Here is a 21573-nt window from a genome sequence, read left to right as displayed (position 1 = left end):
CCTTTCCCTCTGGTAATCACCATATTGTTGTCTGTGTCTATGAGGGTTTTGTTTTTTCATTTTTAATTTTTGCTTAATCCCTTCACCTTTTTTACTGAGCCCTTCAACTCAACTCCCCTCTGACAGCTGTCTGTCTATGTATCTATAAGCCTGTTACTAGTTTGTTGTTAGTATGTTTTATTCATTAGATTTCACATGTAAGTGAAATCATATGGTACTTGTCTTTCTGTGACTGGCTTATTTTGCTTAGCATAATACTCTCCATGTCCATCTATGCTATTGCAAAAGGTAAGATTTCCTTCTTTTTTACTGCCGAGTAGCATTCCACTGTGTAAATGTACAACAGCTTTTTTACCCACTCATCCTCTAATGTGCACTTGGACTGCTTCCAAATCTTGGCTACTGTAAATAACATTGTAATGAACATAAGGGCGTGAATTAGTGCAGCCATCTCTTCTTGATGACCCATCTCAGTGGTCACTGGCCACAGTCTTGTGCTTGAACTCTGAGTCTTTCAGGCATGGATCCCTCATTCTTCTTGGGACACTGGTTGAGCATAATCAGGAGCTCAGAGAAGTAAGGAGTCACTTCAATTCATGAGATTATCAGAGAAGACTTCATTTATGCAAAAATATTCAACTCTGGGATATCAAGAAGATGTTAAAATATTGTGAGCTTTTGAGGGCAAAAACTGCTTGATTGATATGTTTATGCCCAGCCTCTGGCAAAACGCTAATACAATGTAGCTACTTGACGGATGTGGGCTGAATTAAAATGAAATTATGCCAACACCCAGTCTGTGAGTCTGTGCTGGGTGTCTCTTCTTTGAGATGATCCATGTGGTTCCACAAGAGCACGAGTAGTTCATATAGCAAAAATATAGCGCAGCAACAGACTGTAGCATACATGTGGTTACAGTGTTAGGGAAAATGCTATGTGTAAACACAACCAGTTTATAAATGTAGGTTTTCTTTAAAGAAAAACAACAAAAACAGGTAATCTTAGAAGTCTCTCTCTTCAACACAGAATGTACAATTTCAAAGGACAAATTAGCAAAGATTGAACAGGAGAGGCCAAAAGCACTGATTAACAGAAGCCATTTCTTCCTTATCTATTTCTGTTCCTAGCAGCGAGCCTTCAGCCAGCTTCAAACTGGCCTTTAATTTTAGACTTGTAAGTGGAGGTGTGCAACCACCTTTGCATACAAATGGGGCTGCTGGATGCCCAATTACCTAATGTATATCAGCAGATGTTGCATGTGTAGCCTAGCATACATGCAATGTTATGAATACAAAATTAGGAGGCTGCTGCTGCTGCTGAAAATTAATCCCTTGTCCACAGCATATTCTTTGTTCACCCTAAGAAAGATTTTTCACTCCTCAATTGCCAACACTTTATAGGAGCCTGAGAGCTACAATTCTGTGGATAGTACCTTGCGGACTTGAATATGACACAAAAGTGAGCCATTCTGCAGAGTCTTAAAGATGAAACATGACATAATGGATTTATACACCAACCATGAAATGATGGCACAATCCTCAATGTTCATTAAGATTGTAGTACGGAGCTTCTCATCATACCAGGGATTTGACTATACTGCAAATCAGTCATACTTAAACTTTAGTGCACAGCAGAATCACCTGGAAGATTTGTTAAAGTGCAGAGTTTCTGATTCAGTAGGTCTGGGGTGGGGTCTGATAACTTGCATTTTTAACAGTTCTGGGTCATGCTGGTGTTCTCGGTCTAGGGACCACACTTTGAGAGCCACTGCTATAGATCAGTCAAGCTAACTTTGAACATCTGCACTAAAAGGATTTTAGGGATGAAGAAACCACTGATAAAGACCATATGTTAAAGAGCACGGGTTATTTAAGCAATAGTGCAGAGATGCAAACCCAGGACTTTTGACTCAGACCGGTCAGGTGTGTGCAGCTAACTCTTCAGCTCAATGTAGAAAGCATAACTTCAGCCTCTTGATAGATTTCCAAACAAAGTAGTGTACTTAATTTAACTGAGCACCTATAGACTTGTCGTGTTAGGGACAATACCAAAACACAAACGCCAACCACTTTAACAGAGCTTATGCTTTAGTCAAGAACAATTAATGAAACCACGAGAACACACCATAAGGATATCCAAACAACCATCAAAGTGAGATGAAAGAAGTAGTGAGAGATCCAAGGTGGAGGAGAGTCAGAGATCCCAGAGGGGTAGAAAACTGCAGAGAAGAATAGCAAATTGAGGCTTAAAAGATAGGCTCTAAAAATGGCAACAACAAAAAAAGTTTGTTTGCTAAGAGCAGCTTCGTAGAGAATTTTCCAAGCTCCATGGGTCTCTCTCATAAAAATTTTGCAAAATATTTGGGAAGTAAAATTAATATGATTTTTAAAGATTTCATTCTACAATATCTAATCTGATTAAGTTCAAGTCTAATAACATCATATTAGAATCTTTAGTCTTAGAAGTAGGACTATGGTCAATCTGTGGCCAATGTGTAGGCTACAGATACCCAGACATGGTAGAGGGCTGTGAAAAGAGGAAAAGAATTGTCTAGCCACAAATCAGAGGTTTTTAATTGAAAGCACTTAAACATAATCCCAGGATCAAGGACAATGGTCCTAGTAATAAATGTTTTATGTTAGTGAATTTCTTAGCAACCGTCTTAGTAATATTTTATTGGCTGAAAATGCCAAGTCTAAAACGTATTATTCAGAAGAAAGCACTGCCGATGAATTGAGCTTCTGTTCCTCTTACTTCCTATAGGAAGAAGAGCATAAATCTAAGGATCTGCTTTTTATTTTTTTATATCATATGGCAGAGCGTAATGCCTTGGTAGATACAAATATTCATCCCTTTTCTCCTAGCTTTTCCTTGACATGAATAACATATAACTTATTCATGCTTTCAGCCAATTAGTTTCCACCCACAACAAGGGCCTCTGCTGTTTTAACCTCCATGTCATCCCTTTCAACCGTCTGACTCTCGAAGCGACTGATCTACACAAGCACAACCAACCTTTCAGTGTTTAGTATTCCGGTCATTTCCTGATTAAGCAACATTCAAGCTACTGAAATAAATGTATATCTTTGAAAATGAGTTTCCTTAATTACCTCATTGAAATTTAATGGAATTTCTCAATTTGTAAGGTTGTTTTCACTTTCCAACAGCACATATCAGTGACATATATTAAGGGAGAATATCTAAAAGAATAGCACAAAAGAAAAAATTTTTTCCTGCACCATAAAAAAATAAATAAATATATTCAAGAAATGTTTTCTTTGTGAGGTCTCTCCTGAGCTACACAACTGCTTCTCCTGCATACATTCTTGCACAATTTTTATGAAGCCTCATCAATAAGCACTCTATGAAAAAATGTCATGTTGAAATTATGAAAAATATCCTGGCTGTCTAACAGTATTACATAAATATATATCCTGGTGTGTAGAAACTGCAGATGTAATTTAAATTTCTAATTAAGAACAATACTGGGTGACTTAAACACACACACACACACACACACACACACACACACACACACACACAGCCAAGAGCAAAAATTCAGAAAGAGGTAGAAGACTGTGTTACAAACATAATTTCACACAGATGAATAGACATAGCCTGCTGTCCTATACACAATTGGTTTGAGGTTTTCATAGTTTAAGAAAATCTTATCCTTGGATGAAATTGTAAAAAAGAAGGATTTGGTTAATCAAAGGTACTGGATAGAGACTTATTTTCTAGATAAGGCTTTCCATATTGGTTTTTACTAAATGATCTTCAATACAGGAATCTGAACCTTACTGTTTTTAGCCAGCATCAGTCAAAACTTGAAGCATTCAGGCTTCCAAAAGTTCTTTTATAAGCACATCATATTCCCAAAAGAAACATAAAATAACAAGATCAGGCCGAGTAAATCATCCTTGACCCCTAAGTCTGTTACACCAGCCCTGATCCAGCACTCCACATCACCCGTGTGGAAGGACTCATGAATGCTCTTTGGTTTCAGAAGGCACAGAGTCGAAAACATTGTCTGCACACCCAAGAGGCTGACGTGAAGCTGGTTAGTTCTATAACTCACAGCTTCTGTTCAAGAGCTGAATAGATACCCAAAGGGAAAAGATAAACAAACAAGGGATCATCAGGCCATCAGAGCTTCTGTAGATGGGGTGCCTTTGTGGAAACTAGAAAGAAGTCCACACACAGAGACATATCCATAGCAGGGCTCCTATGCAGGTCCATGGCTTCATGAGACACAGTAAACTTAGACAAATGAGAAAAATATGTCGCACACAGGGTTTGGTGTACAGTTGAACCTTGAGCAACAATGGTTTGAACTGCATGGGCCAACTTATATATGGTTGTCGTTACTGTTGTTTTTCAATAAAAACAGTCAGCCCTTGGCATCCACAAATTCAACCAATCACAGATAAAAAACAGTATTTTTGCACTCCCAAGCATGGAACCCCACCTCTAACTGAAAAGACTGCTGTTGTTGTTTGTTTTGTTTTGCTTTAACTAGAAAATCTTTATTTCAGATTAAAATAATATGTTCATAATTTAGAACAAAGCAAGCACACTTCCTTGTGTCCATTATTTTAGGTAATTATAGTTTCTATGAACAGAGATACTGGGTATCTATCATTTAAATATTTGCCGACATGCTTGTTGCACATTTCTGTAGCCTTTTCTTCGTAGGAATGCCAGTTTTTCTGAATTCTTCCCTTTCCTTAAGGTATTCCATTTTGCATTCCTCATAAAAGGCAGGATCATTACAGTAAGCCACTAGACATCCTTTCAATGCAGAATTTCTTTCCAACATTTTACTACCATAGGATTTCACACTCCTTGCAACATTTGGTCAAATCTTGAACTTCTTCAGAACATCTCTCTTGGGCCTTTTCTCTCATTATTTTAGATATCAAAATATATTTTTTGACATGACTGAGATGCTTCTCATGTGACCCAGCAAACACACTTCTCAGGATTTATCCTACCAGGTCAAGTGCCATCTCGGTGACAAAGAAAGGCCGAAAATACTGTTTTTTGGTCCATGATTGGTTGAATCCATGAATGCACAGGGCTGACTATAGAGTCAAAAGTTTTATGTGGATTTCTTCTTGAAGGGTCAACAGTATTTCAGCTCCAAATTACCACCCTAGCCAAGCAAGTTTGTGCAGTTAGCAGCCTGCACAATTTTACAGGGTGGATCTGAACAATGTCAAATTTCTTCACTTAAAACACATAAGTGATAAAAGCTATGAAAAAAAAAGAAAGATTCACTCTAAGGATAAAAAGAATGTATATAAAATACAATATTATAGAGATTCATCATCTTTTAGACATCAGAAGCCAATCAAGGATGGAAGTAGAGATGGGGACCAACTGATAGTTATACTTGCAAAATGCATAAACTTGCTCCCTCAGTATAAATAACTACAAGAAATCCATATTTTCAGAATATATCAATATAGGTCTGGAGATTTGATTTGACCTTACTGACAAAATAATCTTAACCCAAAAAACTAACTGGGATGCTGGCAGAAGTCATGAGACTCCTAGGTCAGAAACAAAGGACCTTAATACTCATGGCATAGCAGGCAACATGAACACCAGCATATTTACATTTGTTCTCTCTGGCCCCAAGTCTTACGGAGGCAACATTGTGATTGCGTTACAGCTGAGGAAAACTGAGTTGGGGGATCTACCATTTATATACCAACTAAGTAAGCAAGACTGGTCCTTGTCCTGGGGAATAGTATGGTTCATCTTTCAAAGTTCCCAGCTGCATAACAACTCCGAGAAATTGTTCAGATTAAAAAATGGTCAGGAGCCCTAACCGGTTTGGCTCAGTGGATAGAGTATCAGCCTGCGGACTCAAGGGTCCTGGGTTCAATTCCGGTCAAGGGCATGTACCTTGGTTGCGGGCACACCCCCACTGGGGAGTGTGCAGGAGGCAGCTGATTGATGTTTCTCTCTCATCGACGTTTCTAACTCTCTATTCCTCTCCCTTCCTCTCTGTAAAAAGAATAATAATAATAATAATAATAATAATAAATAAATAAATAAATAAATAAATAAATAAATAAAGGTCAGGGATGCAGTCCTGGCACACACCCAGAAAGACATATCAAAGTGAAAGAAGTCTAAGAAAGGCTGTCTTTTCCAACAGAATATTTAGGATTAACATTCTTTTTTTTAAAATATATTTTATTGATTTTTTACAGGGAGGAGGGGAAAGGGATAAAGAGTTAGAAACATCGATGAGAGAGAAACATCAATCAGCTGCCTCCTGCACACTCCCCAGTGGGGATGTGCCCGCAACCAAGGTACATGCCCTTGGCCGGAATCGAACCTGGGACCCTTCAGTCCGCAGGCCGATGCTCTATCCACTGAGCCAAACCAGTCAGGGCAGGATTAACATTCTTTTTAAGGATAGCTGAATGAAAAGGAAATTGGCATTTCCATAAAAACCTGGGCTATATATTTTCTTTTTTATTATAGTAAAAGGCTATGATCTAATTATGTATGCAAATTACATTATAGCCTCCTCAAGGTTATCTATAACTTAAAGCAAAGCTCCTCAATTTTATCTGTAACTTAAAGGAAAAAATTGGAACTTCAAGACATAGAAAATTATATCTAATTTTTGCATAGAACATTTTAAAATGATATTCATCATTTATTTCTGATTTTAAAAGAAACATATGACCCAGTGGTGTGGCTCAGTAGTTGAGTGTCAATCCATGAGCCAGGAGGTCATGGTTCAATTCCCAGTCAGGGGTCAGGGCACATGCCTGGATTTCAGGCTCAATCCCTAATAAGGGGCATGCAGGAGGCAGCTGATGGATAATTCTGATGATTCTCTCTCATCGTTGATGTTTCTATCTCTCTCTCCATCTCCCTTCCTCTCTTTGAAATTAATAAAAACATATTTTTTTAAAAAAGAAACATAAGCTCATAGAAAATAATGCATATTCTTAAAACATTTAAAAGTCACTCATAATCCCACCCCTTAGAGATCTCAATTACAGTTTTATTTGGGTACATTTCAGCCCAATCCATATTCTGTACAAGTTATTGTACAGTTGTAATCAAATCTTAAGTTCAATTCTATATTCTGCTTTCATTTATAAGTGGTTTCCCAATTATACATGCAACAAGCTTAATATTAAATGGCTTCATAATATTTCATGACATAGATGTATCATAACATAATTATTCACTTTACCATTTCAGTTGTGTCAATTGTTAACTATTATAAACAATCTTGCAGGATGTACAAAGTGTAAAACATAAAGCTTTGCATAGCACAATATCTAGAAGAAAACTCGAATAGTTCTCTAAAATCAGTCCTCTACAGGAATATGGATTACATTTAAATATCCCATTTACATTTCCAAAATCCAGAGACAATGTGATCACATAATTAATTTCTGCTCTTATGCCTAACACTCCTCAATTCTTAAACTAAAACAGTGCTTGGAAATAAATGTTCTATTATGGTTGCCTACCAATTGTACTATATCAGCCCTAGACTACTATTTTCAGACTTACTTTATAGGAGAGAAACAAATAAATACAGCTATCTATTAAGACACCTATTTGAGGATATAAGTTCTATTGTATGTAATTATAATCATTATATATAACATATATAATTTAATAGACTTTTATTTTATACACGAGAGGCCTGGTGCGTGAAATTCATGCATGGGGGAGGGGTGTTCCTCAGCCCGGCCTGCACCCTCTTGCAATCTGGGACTTCTCAGGGGATGTCCGACTGCTGCAGGGATCAGGCCTAAACCAGAAGTCGAACATCCCTCTCACAATTCGGAACCACTGGCTCATAACTGCTTTCCTGCCTGATTGCCCCTAACCACTCACCTGCCTGCCTGATCACCCCTAACCACTCTCTTGCCTGCCTGATTGCCCCCAACCACTCGCCTGCCTGCCTGGTCACCCCTAACCACTCACCTGCCTGCCTCATCGCCCCTAACTGCTCGCCTGCCTGCCTGATAGACCCAACCACTCGCCTGCCTGCCTCATTGCCCCTAACCACTCTGCCTGCCTGCCTCATCACCCCTAACCACTCGCCTGCCTGCCTGATCGCACCTAACCACTCTGACTGCCTGCCTTATCGCCCCTAACCACTCTGCATGCCTGCCTCATTACCCTTAACCACTCTGCCTACCTGCCCAATAACCCCTAACTGCTCGCTGCCTGCCTGCCTGATCGCCCCTAACCACTCGCCTGCTTGCCTGATCACCCCTAACTGCCTCTGCCTTGGCCCCCACCACCACAGCTTCATCCAGAAGGACATCTGGAATGATGTCTCGAAGGTAGTTTGGCTGTCCGGTCTAATTAGCATATTATGCCTTTATTATTATAGATACAGTATAGACCAGCCATGGGCAAACTACGGCCTGCGGGCCGGATCCGGCCTGTTCGGCTGTTCTATCTGGCCTGCGGAGCCAAAAGAGCGGAGGGTGCTCTTGCTCTCCCCTCCGCTCTTTCACCAGCAGCAGTGTTAACATGGCAACGTCAGGAAACACGGCCGCAGCTCCTTCTTCTTCAGAGTCCAATTTAAGAACCCATTGTGCCCTCGAGTCAAAAAGTTTGCCCACCCCTGGTATAGACCCTGGACCTGAATCACCTAATACATCTCCTTTTTCATGCTGTGACTGATCCTTTGCTTCTTCTTCTACAATATATGTAATACTAGGGGCCCAGTGCATGAATTCATGCACTTTGAAAGGAATTGTGGGCCACAAGGCTGCAGTGGGCACAGTGGTGAGTCTTGGCCCATCCTCCATGCCCCTGCCCAACCCCTCCCACTGCAGCCCCCAGTCCCTTGTCTGCCGGCAGCCCTGCTCCCACTGCCGCGCACTCCCATGCGCTGATGGTGTTGGCCCCGCTAATGGCAGGTGTGAGTGGGGAAGTCGATGGCAGCAGGTGCGAGTGGCAGCTCCAGTGCTGGCAGTGGGTGCGCATGCCAGGTGGGACCATGGTGCATGTGAGCAAAGAATTTTCAGTAACCACCAGAGGCTTGCCCTGATGACAGCAACCGGTGCCCTGCCTTGGTCTGGCACCCCTGCTCCACCATCCCGCCACGGCTGACGCCCGCCATGTTCTGCACGTGCTCTCTGGTGGTCAACACACATCATAATGACCGGTTATTTGGTTGTTCAGCTGTTCGGTCTATTTGCATATTAGGGTTTTATATATATAGTTTTTAAGATTATTTTTTTACATCCCTAGGTCTGGCTCTTCACTCTCACATCTATATCCTGTTTCCTGATTCTTTCCTTTTCTTTGTTGTGTCCCAGGAGTAATAAGAATCACTGAAACAAAATGGTATTGATAAATAATATCTCATTAAAGATTATTAAACAATTTTCTACTATAAAAAATAGTATGATTCTGCCCTGGCCAGTGTGGCTTAGTTGGTTGGGCATTGCCATGTGCACCATAAAGTTGCCAGTTTGATTCCTGGTCAGGACACATGCCCGGGTTGTGAGCTCAATCTCCAGTGAGGGGTGTGCAAGAGGCAGGCAATTAATGTTTCTCTCTCCCTCTCCCTTCCTCTCTCTCTCTCTCTAAAAATCAATAAAAATATATATTTTTTAAAATAGCACAGTTCTGATCCCAGGGTAAACTGTACAAATTTTAAATATACAGCTCCATGACAACCCTTCTTTTAACTTATCCAGATTCCAAAAGAATAATGGCAAAAGAGGGAGAGGTACCATGAACTTTAGGATATTATCTAAGTTACTTTCCCCCACCTTTTAATCTTAAATTTTAAGCCTATAAGCAAAATTAAAGTATTGTGGAAAATAAAAACTCATATCTATTATCTATATTTACCAATTGTTAATGTTTTGTTACATTGCTTTTTCTCTTTCCTCTTCTTCATTTGTTTTTTTTTTTTTCCTGAACCATATGATTGTAAGTTGCAGAGTCATGACACATCACCCCTAAATACTTCAGCATGCATCTCCTGGGAACAAAGAGTTCTCCTTAAACATGATAGAACTATCATACCCCAGGAATTTTAGTATTCAGTCTATATTTAAATTTCTAACTTGCTCCAATTTTTTTTATATTCTTCCCTACTCCTACTGCATCCCAGATCCAATCATGAAATATGCACTCCTATGGTTTGGCATGCCTTTTAGACTCCTACAATCTAATCACTTTTATTTTTGAAGAGTACAGGTGTAATAATTAATTTTATATGTCAACTTAACTGGGTCACATGTGTCTGTGAGGATTTACCTGGAAGATATAACCATTTGAACTGATAAACTGAGTAAAGTAAACGCCCCTCTTTAATTTGGGTAGACGTCATCCAATCCACTGAGGGCCTTCAGGGATAGAAAAAATAAAAGGCAGAGGAAGGTGGAAACCATTCTGCCTGCCTGTCGAGCTGACACAAAGATCCTCACCCACCCTCAGTGCTCTAGGCCCGTGGTCGACAAACAGCAGCTCGCAAGCCAAATGCGGCTCTTTGGCCTCTTGAGTGTGGCTCTTCCTAAGCCTTAGGAGTACCCTAATTAAGTTAATAACAATGTACCTACCTATATAGTTTAAGTTTAAAAAATTTGGCTCTCAAAAGAAATTTCAATCATTGTACTGTTGATATTTGGCTCTGTTCACTAATGAGTTTGCCGACCACTGCTCTAGGCTCTTGAGCCTTGAGACTTGGAGTGGGAGGCACCTTCATTCTCTGGCATTTATGCCTTCAAGCTTGCGCCTTGCACCTTCCTGGGTCTTCCGCCTGCAGATGGCAGGTCGTGGGACTTCTTAGCCTCCATCACTGAGCCAACACCTTACAATAAATCATATATATATTTTTTTTCTAATCAAAGAGAAACATGCAAATTGACCGTACCTCTGCTACACCACAAGCCATGCCGACCAGCCACACCCATCAACCAATCAGGAGCAAATATGCAAATTAACCCAACTAAGATGGCGGCGGCCACAGAGCTGGAGCAAACAGGAGGCTTGGGTTGCCCCCATTAATGGAGGAAGCCAAGCTTCCCACCTGCCCTGCCGGCCCTGAACTCCACTCAAGGCTACAAAGTTTCAATTATAGAAGATAAATAAATCCCAGATACCTGCTTCCAGCCCACGGCTGTGGCCAGCCTGAAAATGGCCATCAGCCCCTCACCCAGGGTGGCCAGGCACCCCAGTAGGGCCCCCCACCCTGAAGGGGCTGTGACCAGCCTGAAAACAGCCATCAGCCCCTCACCCAGGCTGGCCAGGCACCCCAGCGGGACCCCCACCCTGATCCAGGACACCCTTCAAGGCAAACCAGCCGGCCCCCACCCATGCACCAGGCCTCTATCCTATATAATAAAAGGGTAATATGCAAACTGACCCTAACAGCAGAGCGACTGGGAATCAGTGATCACTATGACACACACTGACCACCAGGAGGCAGATGCTTAACACAGGAGCTGCCTCCTGGTGGTCAGTGCACTCCCACAGGGGGAGCTCTGCTCAGCCACAAGCCAGGCTGATGGCTGCCAGCACAGTGGTGATGGCGGGAGCCTCTCCTGCCTCCTCAGCAGCACTAAGGATGTCCAACTGAAGCTTAGGCCTGCTCCCTGCTGGCAAGCGGACATCCCCTGAGGGCTCTTGGGCTGCCAGAGGGATGTCTGACTGCCAGCTTAGGCCCAATCCCCCGGGGAGCAGGCCTAAACCAGCAGGTGGACATCCTCTGAGGGGTCCCAGACTGAGAGAGGGCACAGGCCAGGCTGAGAGACCCCCCCAAGTGCACAAATTTTTGTGCACCGGGCCTCTAGTATGAATGTGTGTGTGTGTGTATGTATATATATATATCTACACTAATAAAAGAGAAAAATGGTAATTGGCGTACGACGATACCCTTTTCATTGGCTAATCAGGGCTATATGCAAATTAACTGCCAACTATGATTGGCAGTTAACTGCCAACAAGATGGCGGCTAATTTGCATATGTAGGCACAATGCAGGGAGGCGAAAGGGAAAGCAGGAAGAAGCCCCCTGCCACTGACAGTGATCTGAAACCCAGGGGGGAGCCAAGAGCTGGGGGGCAGGGCAAAGGTCGCCTTTGCCCTGCCCCCCAGCCATCATCGGAGAATCAGGCGCCTTTGCCTCCCTGGCCAGTGATAGCAGGAAGTAGGGGTGGAGCCAGCGATGGGAGCTGGACACGGTCGAAGCTGGCAGTCCCGGGAGCTAGGGGTCCCTTGCCTGGGCCTAAAGTGGAGCCCATGATCGCGGGGCCGCTGCAGCTGCGGGTCCCCGCTGCTCGGGCCGGAAGCCTCAGCCAGAGGCCTTAGGCCTGGGCAGGGGCGGAGCCTGCAACCGCGGGGAGCTGGGGGTCCCCTGCCCAGGCCTGACACCTCTGCCGGAGGCCTCAGGCCTGGTCAAGGGGCCGATCCGGTGATTGGTGATCGGAGGGTGATGAGGGTCAACTCCTCTGGCCGAGCCATCAGGCCTGGGCGGAGGGCTGAGCCGGGGATTGGGGGGATATGATGGTCCTCTTGCCCAGGTCTGAAGCCTGGGTCAGAGGCATCAGGCTTAGGCGGGGGGTGGAGCAAGCGATCAGAGGGAGATGGGGGTCCCCTGCCCAGGCATGATTCCTGGGCCAGAGGCCTCAGGCCTGAGCGGGGGCCAGAGCCAGTGATCAGGGGGACATGGGGGTCCCCTGTCCAAGCCTGACACCTCTGGCGGAGGCGTCAGGCCTGGGCAAGGGGCCGATCAGGTGATCAGAGGGTGATGGGGGTCTACGCCTCTGGCTGAGTCATCAGGCCTGGGCAAGGGGCAGAGCCAGCAATCGGAGGGGTCTGGGGGTCCCCTGCCCAGGCCTGATGCCTGGGCCAGAGGCATCAGGCCTGGACTGGGGGCAGAACCAGTGATGGGGGGAAATGAGACATCAGGCCTGGGCAAGGGGCCGATCCTGCGATTGGAGGGTGATGGGGGTTAACGCCTGAGGGCTCCCAGTATGTGAGAGGGGGCAGGCTGGGCTGAGGGACACTCCCCCCCCACACACACCCAGTGCACGAATTTCGTGCACCGGGCCCCTAGTATGTATGTATATATATATATATATATATATATATATATATATATATATATATACACTATTAGTTCCATTTTGCTGAAAAACCCTGACCAATACACCAGGTAAATTGTCTTACAGAATTTATAAAATGCCTCACAATCTGAATTTGAGAAATGATTTCCCACACAATTAAATATTTAGGTTAAACATTTTTGGAAATAGTACCACATAGGAGATATTATCCAAGATTCTACTGTTAGAACTAGAGTTGTTTCCTCGTGCAAATAAACAATAAACCAATGTAAAAAACAGTATCTGCCTATATGATATAGAGCAATCACATTTTAAAATAAAGATTATAAAGGGAACATATCTTCTTATACCTGTCACCTCCTATTGGCAGTAGAAATCAAAGGGTATAATGGTCCTAAGACTTCCTACTTGGCATAAAAGAGTCAAAAAGCACAACCTACACATTAAAAATAAAAATGTCTTTGTATGAAAATGTTTGAAGTGTTGATTTCTAAGGATTAGAATTGCAGAGGACTTTATATTATTTTTACAATGTTTGAGTGATTGTAACATGCAGATATGACTTCACTTCTATAATCAAGAAAAAAGTATTCCAAAGATTTTGAAATGAAAAATACATTTAAAGATTTAGGGCTCACATTTTCTTACAAGATTAGGTAGCACAGAATTTCTGCTCTCACTGGTTCCATAGTAAAACAATCACTGGGCAATACTAGCCCTAGAGTTTTAATGATGGCAGATGTCTTCAGTTTTTCAAGACTGTAATGGATTGCCTTTTAAGTGTTTATATGGGGGTGGGGGGATTACAAACATTACAGAACAAAGGAACCATCATCTGTTGATTCTCTGATATACAACAGACACTTCAAATGCGGTCTTCTGCCTTTGATTTTTTTTTTCCTGTAAAGCTTTTGTTTCAGATTCAAATACACTCTGAATAGATGCAATTAACCTTAACAATATGTGTAACCTTACAGCACTGTACTGACTTTGAAGTAAGCAACCTACTGTGTAATTGAACTGTTTCTCTTTTTCTCATTTCTGCTACACATCTACTGATTATTATAGGTGTTACATATTTTCAAGCTTTCATCATCCTGTTGATTTATTGTTTCACTGTTTCAGCTGTCAAAGGCTTTGTGAGAAATGCCCACTCATTTTTGGTGATATTGTATTTGAATAAAAATGATTACTCCCTAAGACTTGGCAGGCTGCAATTTCATACCATACTGAGGAGTGGAATCTAGTGCAAGAGAGTTGGAAATTCATTCTAAGCAGGACCATGATTTCTACCCTCCCGCATAAACAGGAAAGTAAATTTGATCTAATCAAACAAAAATGGCTTTTATTTCCATTCACTCCAATAATCTCTTCTGCCATGCATAGAACTGTGCTTTTCAAACTGTAGGTAGTAACCCACTAAAGGGAAATTTATTTTTAATGAAGAAAAAGAAAAAATGTCAAGAATTTACCACATACAGCAAGAATCCCACAGAAAATTTGCTCTTATAAACTGCTTCTCTACCCAAATCATTGTAAAGCTGTAAACAAACGTCACATTACTGTTTCTATAGCACCCCTAGCCTATAAGAGTTCTATTTTCTTGATGTGAACATATGACAATTGATAGGAAATTAACTAGTTGCACTTCACTCCTTTCTCCAGCTCTACAACATGTTCAGGATCCAGCCTGTGGTGGGTGGACTCCTGTTTGAATGCTGGTTCTGAGACTTGGGACATCAATTAATCTCTCAAAACTCAGTTTATTCATCTAAAAAGTAACAATGTCTTTATTGTGAAGAGAAAAATTTAAAAAAGTATATAATATGATTAGCACAAGGTCTAGCACATGATTAAGAGTTCCAGACATAAAAGTTTACGTTATTGATTGTTATTTTGGTTTTTAGTCTCTCAGTTTAACTCTTTCAGGTTGCAACTCATTTCAAGGTACTCAGTTTAACTATTTCAGGTCACTGCTAATTCACTCTATGCTACCACAGTATCGCAATGCTTTGTCGCATTTCTCATTTCAAAAATAAGTTAAACAGGCAGAGCTCCACTGATTAGTTTGGTAGTAGAGTCTGGTAATCGTTGAGCCATATCATTATCATAAAGTTCGAAAATCATTAAATAGTATTGTTAAATACTACCTGTTATCTTACAAACTTCCTGAATACTTATGAGTCCTACGTGGAGACTGGGTTAAATAGCCCCCTAATAAATAGCCACCTATATTGAGCCATCTAGAAGAGTACTCTTCAGCTGGCGGGGTGGCTTCGTTGGTTGGAGTGTTGTGCCCTAAACCAAAAGGTTGCAGGTTTGATTCAACTCAGGGCACATACCTAGGTTGTGGGTTCAATCCCTGGTCAGGGTGTGTATGGGCGGAAACTGACCAATGTTTTTTTTCTCTCTCCTTTCCTGTCTCTGAAAATTCATGAAAACATATCCTCAGGTGAGGATTTAAAAAAAGAAGAAGAAGTGTACTCATCAGAACCAATCACAGATGTTTCTCTCCTTGTGTATTATTGTTTCAGAGCACTAAAGGAACACTGGCATTATTCAGCTCTCCATTCCCAGGGAAAAGGGATAACCTGATGCTTTTATGCTACTTAGCATCTATAGGCAAAGCTTATTCTCTCAGTCATATGAAGAGGCTGTAGAGAAATCTGGAGCATTGCAGTGAAGGAGAAACAGTAAACGGTTCTTATTGACTCTCATAAATTTGTAGAAGCTTGAACTCTAAGACTATTTTATGTGGCTAGTTTAAAATGTTTTTATTGATTTTAGAGAGCGAAGAAGGGAGACAGAGAGATAGAAACATCCATGAGAGCCCTGGCTTGTGTGGCTCATTGGTTAGAGTATTAGTTACCAGGGTTATTTCCTTTCCAGCAGCACAATGAGCTGTGTAAAGTGTTGGCCCTAGTTAGGTTACTCAGTGGGTAGAGCATCGGCCCATGGACTGAAGGGTCACAGGTGCGATTCCAGTCAAGAGCACATACCTCAGTTGCAGGCTCAATCCCCAGCCCTGATCAGGGCACATGCAGGAGGCAACCAGTAGATTATCTCTCACATCAATGTTTCTCTCTTTCTTTCCCCCTTCTTTCCACTCTCTCCAAAAAATCTATGAGATAAAATATCCTCGGGTGAGGATTAACCAAAAACAGGTACTGAAATTAAAGAAAGCTAGGGAATGTCCCCTGAGTTCCAAGGCAGGAAATGAGAAAAAGGAGTGGGTTTCCCCAGTACACATATAAAGCAGTCCATCAGACACAGTGTGGAAGCTGTGTGGTCAGGGGTAGGTGCATCTTAAAGACTCTGTCTGCTTGGGTTCTCCCAGAAGCCGACATCAAAGATACATCAAGATGGGATTAGACATGAGAGATTTCCGGGGGGGGGGGGGGGGAGGGCGGGGATGCCTGTGAAAGATAAAAGGGGAATAAGCAGGAGAAGGCAGGGAAAGCCTTGAGAACATGAGCAGGTCTAACATCTATGAAAGGAGAGAGGGGAGATTGAGAAGAGCCTCACACTGCTGCTATACAGTTCTGAGGATCTTGGGTAGGTCAATGGTGAGTCTTCTGGCAAAAGCTGACCAATAGAGGAGTTCCACATGGGCAGGAATGGGCTGTTACTAATACCCTGGAATGCTCAGTCACTGGCTGGGAAGAGTGCAGAATAAGTGTGCTCTCAGGGCAAAGGGTGTAATGCAGCGGTTCTCAACCTGTGGGTCGCGACCTCTTTGGGGGTTGAATGACCCCTTCACAGGGGTCACCTAAGACCATCGGAAAACATATAGATAATTACATATATAATTACATATTGTTTTTGTCATTAATCACTATGCTTTAATTATGTTCAGTTTGTAACAATGAAAATACATCCTGCATATCAGATATTTACATTACGATTCATAATAGTAGCAAAATTACAGTTATGAAGTAGCAACAAAAATAATTTTATGGTTGGGGGTCACCACAACATGAGGAACTGTATTAAAGGGTCGTGGCATTAGGAAGGTTGAGAACCACTGATGTAATGGATCCAAAAGGGTGGTGGCAGAGGCTGTCAATTGGCTATGCCCTTCACAGTAAGTCCTTTTGATGGGGACCTGCATAGCAAGCTTCCCTGGCTGTCACAGAAGCTACTTAAACTCCTGTTGTTAATAAAAATAAATAAATATTTTAGTCTTTGTTCCTGGTTCCTGGCACAGAGCTCCTAAAATCATTGGAATTACAAATGATAAAAGTGTGGACGAAAGGGGCCACATGCTAACCTGACAGCTCAGGGGAGGTCTGCATGGCAGTCTTGCAAACTCAGAGCCCTAAAGTAACCACAAAGGATGGTCTGAAAGTAAGCTTTAACTCAAAGCAGTTATGGTGGGTAGTAACATTCTAGGCCGGGATCTTCACTGACAAGGTCAACCTTTACCTTAACTGAGCCTATCTGTCTTTTTGCATCTAAAATAACACACCCTTGAAATGTCTGGGTAACTTGTAACTTCCCTTTTGCTGGACCTCTTGGGGCACAACCTAATGTGCCTGGACTCCAGGACAGATACCACAAATTCCTTCATTGTTGTCATGTTAATTGTTCCTGCACCCACCTAAGTATGTGTCTATCATTTTACTTTTTATCCAATCCCAGGGGTTCCCCCCATACCCCCCACCCCCACCCCCACTTTCCTTTCTCCCACCTCTCTAGTCTATCACCAATGGATTTCATGTAACCCACCTACATCCTTCCTTTGATTGCAATGTATAAATATAGATGTAACCTGTCATTCTCTGGAGCATTATCTCAGCGTTCTGCTTCCCGGCAATTGTCAACAGATTGACTCAAATAAACTCACAAAAATTATTTACGGGTTTGAATGTGTGTTTTTTTCACGTTAACAAAAGCCTGGATTATATGCTAATGAATAGATGACTCCTGGTGGGGGCTTCTAAATAGCTTCAGGATGGGAGCTGTTTGCCAGAAAAACCAAACATGTGATTTAACAGTTAGAAGTTCCAAGTCCACTCCCCACCCCACCTCCACCTCTGGGGCATTGAGCTCAATCACACTACCCACTGATATAATCAATCAGTCATGCTGCAGTGGAGCCTGAATAAAAATTCTTGAATGAAAAATGAGGCTTGGGGAGCTTGAACACACAAGGTGCTAGGAGGGTGACCCACCCCGAGAAGGTATAGAAGCTGTACATATATTTGCCCCATGAATCTCTTCCATTTGACTGTTCCTGAGTTATATGCTTTATAATAAAACTGTAATCATAAATATTGTAGTTTCCATGATTTCTGTAATTCATTCTAGTGAATTATTGAACCTAGAGGTAGAGAAAAGTGATGGGAACCCCAAATTTGTAGTCAGCTGGGAAGAAATGTTGGTAGCCCGGGGACCCCACTTGTGGCTTGCTCCTAAAGTGGGGGCAGACTTAGGGCAGTAAACCCTTAATTTGTGGCATCTGTTCTAACTCTGAGCAGTTAGAGTCAGGATTGAATTGAATTGTAGTTATTTGTTGTTGGAATGACTATTAGTAAGAAAAAAAACCCCACACAACTCCTAATTATACTGTGGACTTGCCAATGAAACATCACCTACTGCTCCCAAGTCTAGCTCAGGCCCTGGATTTCCTTTATAACACATGCAAAGAATTATTCATGTAATTATCTGATAAGTGTCTGCCCCAACAGTTAGACTATAAGCTTCTTAGTGCCTGTCTTTTGCTGAGTAGTTATCTGTCCCTATATTTTTAATTAAATATCCAGAGTTAGAAATCCTCTCTTATTATAGGGTTGCCGTGAGGACTGAAAGAGTTAATATATGTCATGCACTTTCACATACTAAGCACAACATGTGTTTGCTATTAATACTGCTCATCTCTAACTCTCTACAATTCTTAAACTCCTGTAGTATAAAGCAGGCTACAAATATGTTAAGGTAAACTGAATTTGTACATACATATGTTAAAGTTAACTGTTTAGTAAAATTCCAAAGTATGGGTTCATTTTCACTAAGTCTTTTGTTCAAACAGCATCAAAAGGCCACTTCCAGGTGTAGTTCAAGTACCTGAAAGAAGTGAGCCTGCCTATGTTACGATCACAGGTAAGAGCCTATTGCCGAGAATTGGGTAAAGCGAGGTAACAATCCCTTCCAGAAAAACCCAGGCCCTAGTCTTATACTTATGTAGCTATGAATAAGTGAGTAAGATGTTTACAAACAAGCAAACTACTGAAAGGAAGGGTAAAAAATTATTTTGGGTTAGAAGTTTGTGGGAACTTTTTTCTCTTTAGTTCTGTGTAGCTAGCTTATGATATTTAAAGACAAGATAAAATTACCAACTAAAAATAAGTGGGAAAGCCAATATGAATTAGTAAATATACTTGCAACTATTTAAATCCAAATACAGTCAAGAACTCAGCCTTGCCTTGGAGTCTACTAGTAACGGTCCTCAGGAATCATTTTAAGAGACTACCTTAAAACCTATTTATTTATATTTATATGTGGGTGTTTTAAGTCAGTATCCTTTTACAAGGCACAAACACTCCACCTCAGGATAAGAGCATAGCACTTGGTCAATAAACATGTTCAATGAACATAAGGCCATCAACACCCAATATTTTACTGGATATTTATTTGCTTTGTACCTAAGTAGATGATTTTTAATAGAAAATGAAGCATGTAGAGGGTATTTATCATCAACCTGAAACTAAATGCCCATGACCTCTGATACATTAAATGCTACAGCTTAAGGAGATATGGGTTACTTGAAATTAATGAGCTTCTATTTGAGGAGAAAAATGTAGCAATCTCGCATTGAAACCACCTAGCTCATCTACCTCAACTAAGGTTAACCCTAAACTGAATAATATTAAAAGCCTGGTACTTAGGAATTCTCCCTAAAGTTAAGGGATGAAAGAAAATCTGCTTATTGGTCATAAGGTTATATGTTGTTCCTTAGCAACCAGCAGTCGTAAGTTGATGAAAAGAGGGAACTAGCAATGAAGCCATTTGGACAGTTCCAATTCACAGAGGCAGCACTTCAAAAGCAATAATGTCTTTACAAATCATACTGTTGAGTTACAGAAGCTCATTTTATTGGGCAGAAAGAGAGAACCGCTGACACTTTGCATAACAAATGTTTCCAGGATACCAACTGCAGTCCCTGAACCAAAGATCAAGAGTAAATATGAAGAGCACTTATCAATGTCAGGGACAGGAACTGCAGTCACTTCCGCACTCTCTCCCTCAACTCCTCTGGTCCTACGTGGCTAATTTATCTGCGAGTTTCGAGTTTCGTTGGGAGGCAGCATTTGGAGCAACCCCCTAGCGCATGCCCCTTTCTCCCTGACCTTGCAGCTGATGTGGAGACAGCATTTAGGGCACCGATGTTTGATACAGTAAGACATTTTTTTCTAACGAGTATGAGTTCCGAAGATACCTGGAAATTAGGAAGAAGCCAAGGCAGTTTTTCCACGCCCAGTATTTCAATCCTGGAGCCAGTCGCCAGAATCAGGAGACTGTTGGTCTTGGAAGGAATAGGGGCTCAGATAAATATGTAAAGAACTCACACATTCCATTTACATGTGCTTTTGTTTAGGCAAATGAACTTCCTTTCTCTCAAAAGCCCTGTTATTGGGCCCCTGTGGTTTCAAACTGTACTGATGAAGAAGGTAGGTGTCTGCGGTGGGTAAGTTTGGGGTCAGGTTCCTGCCCCCTCCGCCCTCCAAGGGGTGTTGTGAAATACTTACAGCCCCCGGTCCGCCTGCCCCGGTCCGTCCCGCGAAGGGGACTCCGGAGTCGACTCCAAAACCTGCCGCGGGCCTGGCAGCAGGTCCGGCTCCCGACGCCGCACAGAGGGGTCCCGGGCCGGGCGGGAGGCGGGGGAGGTGCCCAGCTCCCGGCTGTGGGTGTACATGGCTCCGTCCGCGGCCGGCCCGCTGCAGGAGGGATGCGTGCCGGGACGCTAAGCGAGTCTCGAGCTGCGATTCCGAAGAGCAGGGGCAGCGGTTTTAACAGCTGAGTTTCGATTTCTTGCTACCAGCTGCAAACTGCGCCCGCCCCGGGGATTTCCTTCCCCTTTCGTGCTCCAGTCTGGCACCCCCAACCTTACTTATCACAGGTACCAGCTCTGGCCGCGCCCGCCCCGGGTGCTGAGTTGAGCTGACTTGGCCTCTATGGGGGAGTCTGGTTAAAGTCTCACAACCAACCTGAAAGGGTAATAAAGGTAACTCGTCTGTGAGTGAGTAGCCGCAAGGTGGCTAGAATCCTGAGATACTTGAGGGACTATTAAACAGGTTACCCTAATTTGAGGTTACTGCTGGGTATTTGAGACTGCAGACCTTGAGATGCCGGAAATTAGGTCAGTATTTACAATCATCTAAGCAAAGATTTGCCTCTGTATCAGTGGTGGCTGCTCTTTGGTTGTTGTGCAAGTACTTGGAAGTTAAAGGAAATGGAAACTGAAATCAAAAGCAGAGAAAACACAC

The 21573-nt window shown here is 42.4% G+C and overlaps 1 protein-coding gene and 1 pseudogene across 2 annotated transcripts in view; both read right to left on the bottom strand.

Moving 5' to 3' along the window:
- The window catches only part of EPSTI1 (epithelial stromal interaction 1), a 116907-nt gene extending 95771 nt beyond the window's left edge, over positions 1 to 21136 (bottom strand). For both annotated transcript variants that reach the window (XM_059684709.1, XM_059684710.1), the window contains exon 1: positions 20836 to 21136. In XM_059684709.1, coding sequence (XP_059540692.1) covers positions 20836 to 21002 — 167 coding nt within the window. In that variant the 5' untranslated portion in view covers positions 21003 to 21136. The remainder of the gene's footprint in view (positions 1 to 20835) is intronic.
- On the bottom strand, positions 4643 to 4922 carry LOC132225904 (COX assembly mitochondrial protein homolog; annotated as a pseudogene).
- Positions 21137 to 21573: the final 437 nt, after the last annotated feature.

This window comes from Myotis daubentonii, chromosome 2, assembly GCF_963259705.1.
Source record: "Myotis daubentonii chromosome 2, mMyoDau2.1, whole genome shotgun sequence".
Taxonomy (NCBI): Eukaryota; Metazoa; Chordata; class Mammalia; order Chiroptera; family Vespertilionidae; genus Myotis; species Myotis daubentonii.
The sequence above is the reverse complement of the archived record's forward strand: the minus strand, read 5'-3'. Positions and strand labels throughout refer to the sequence as shown.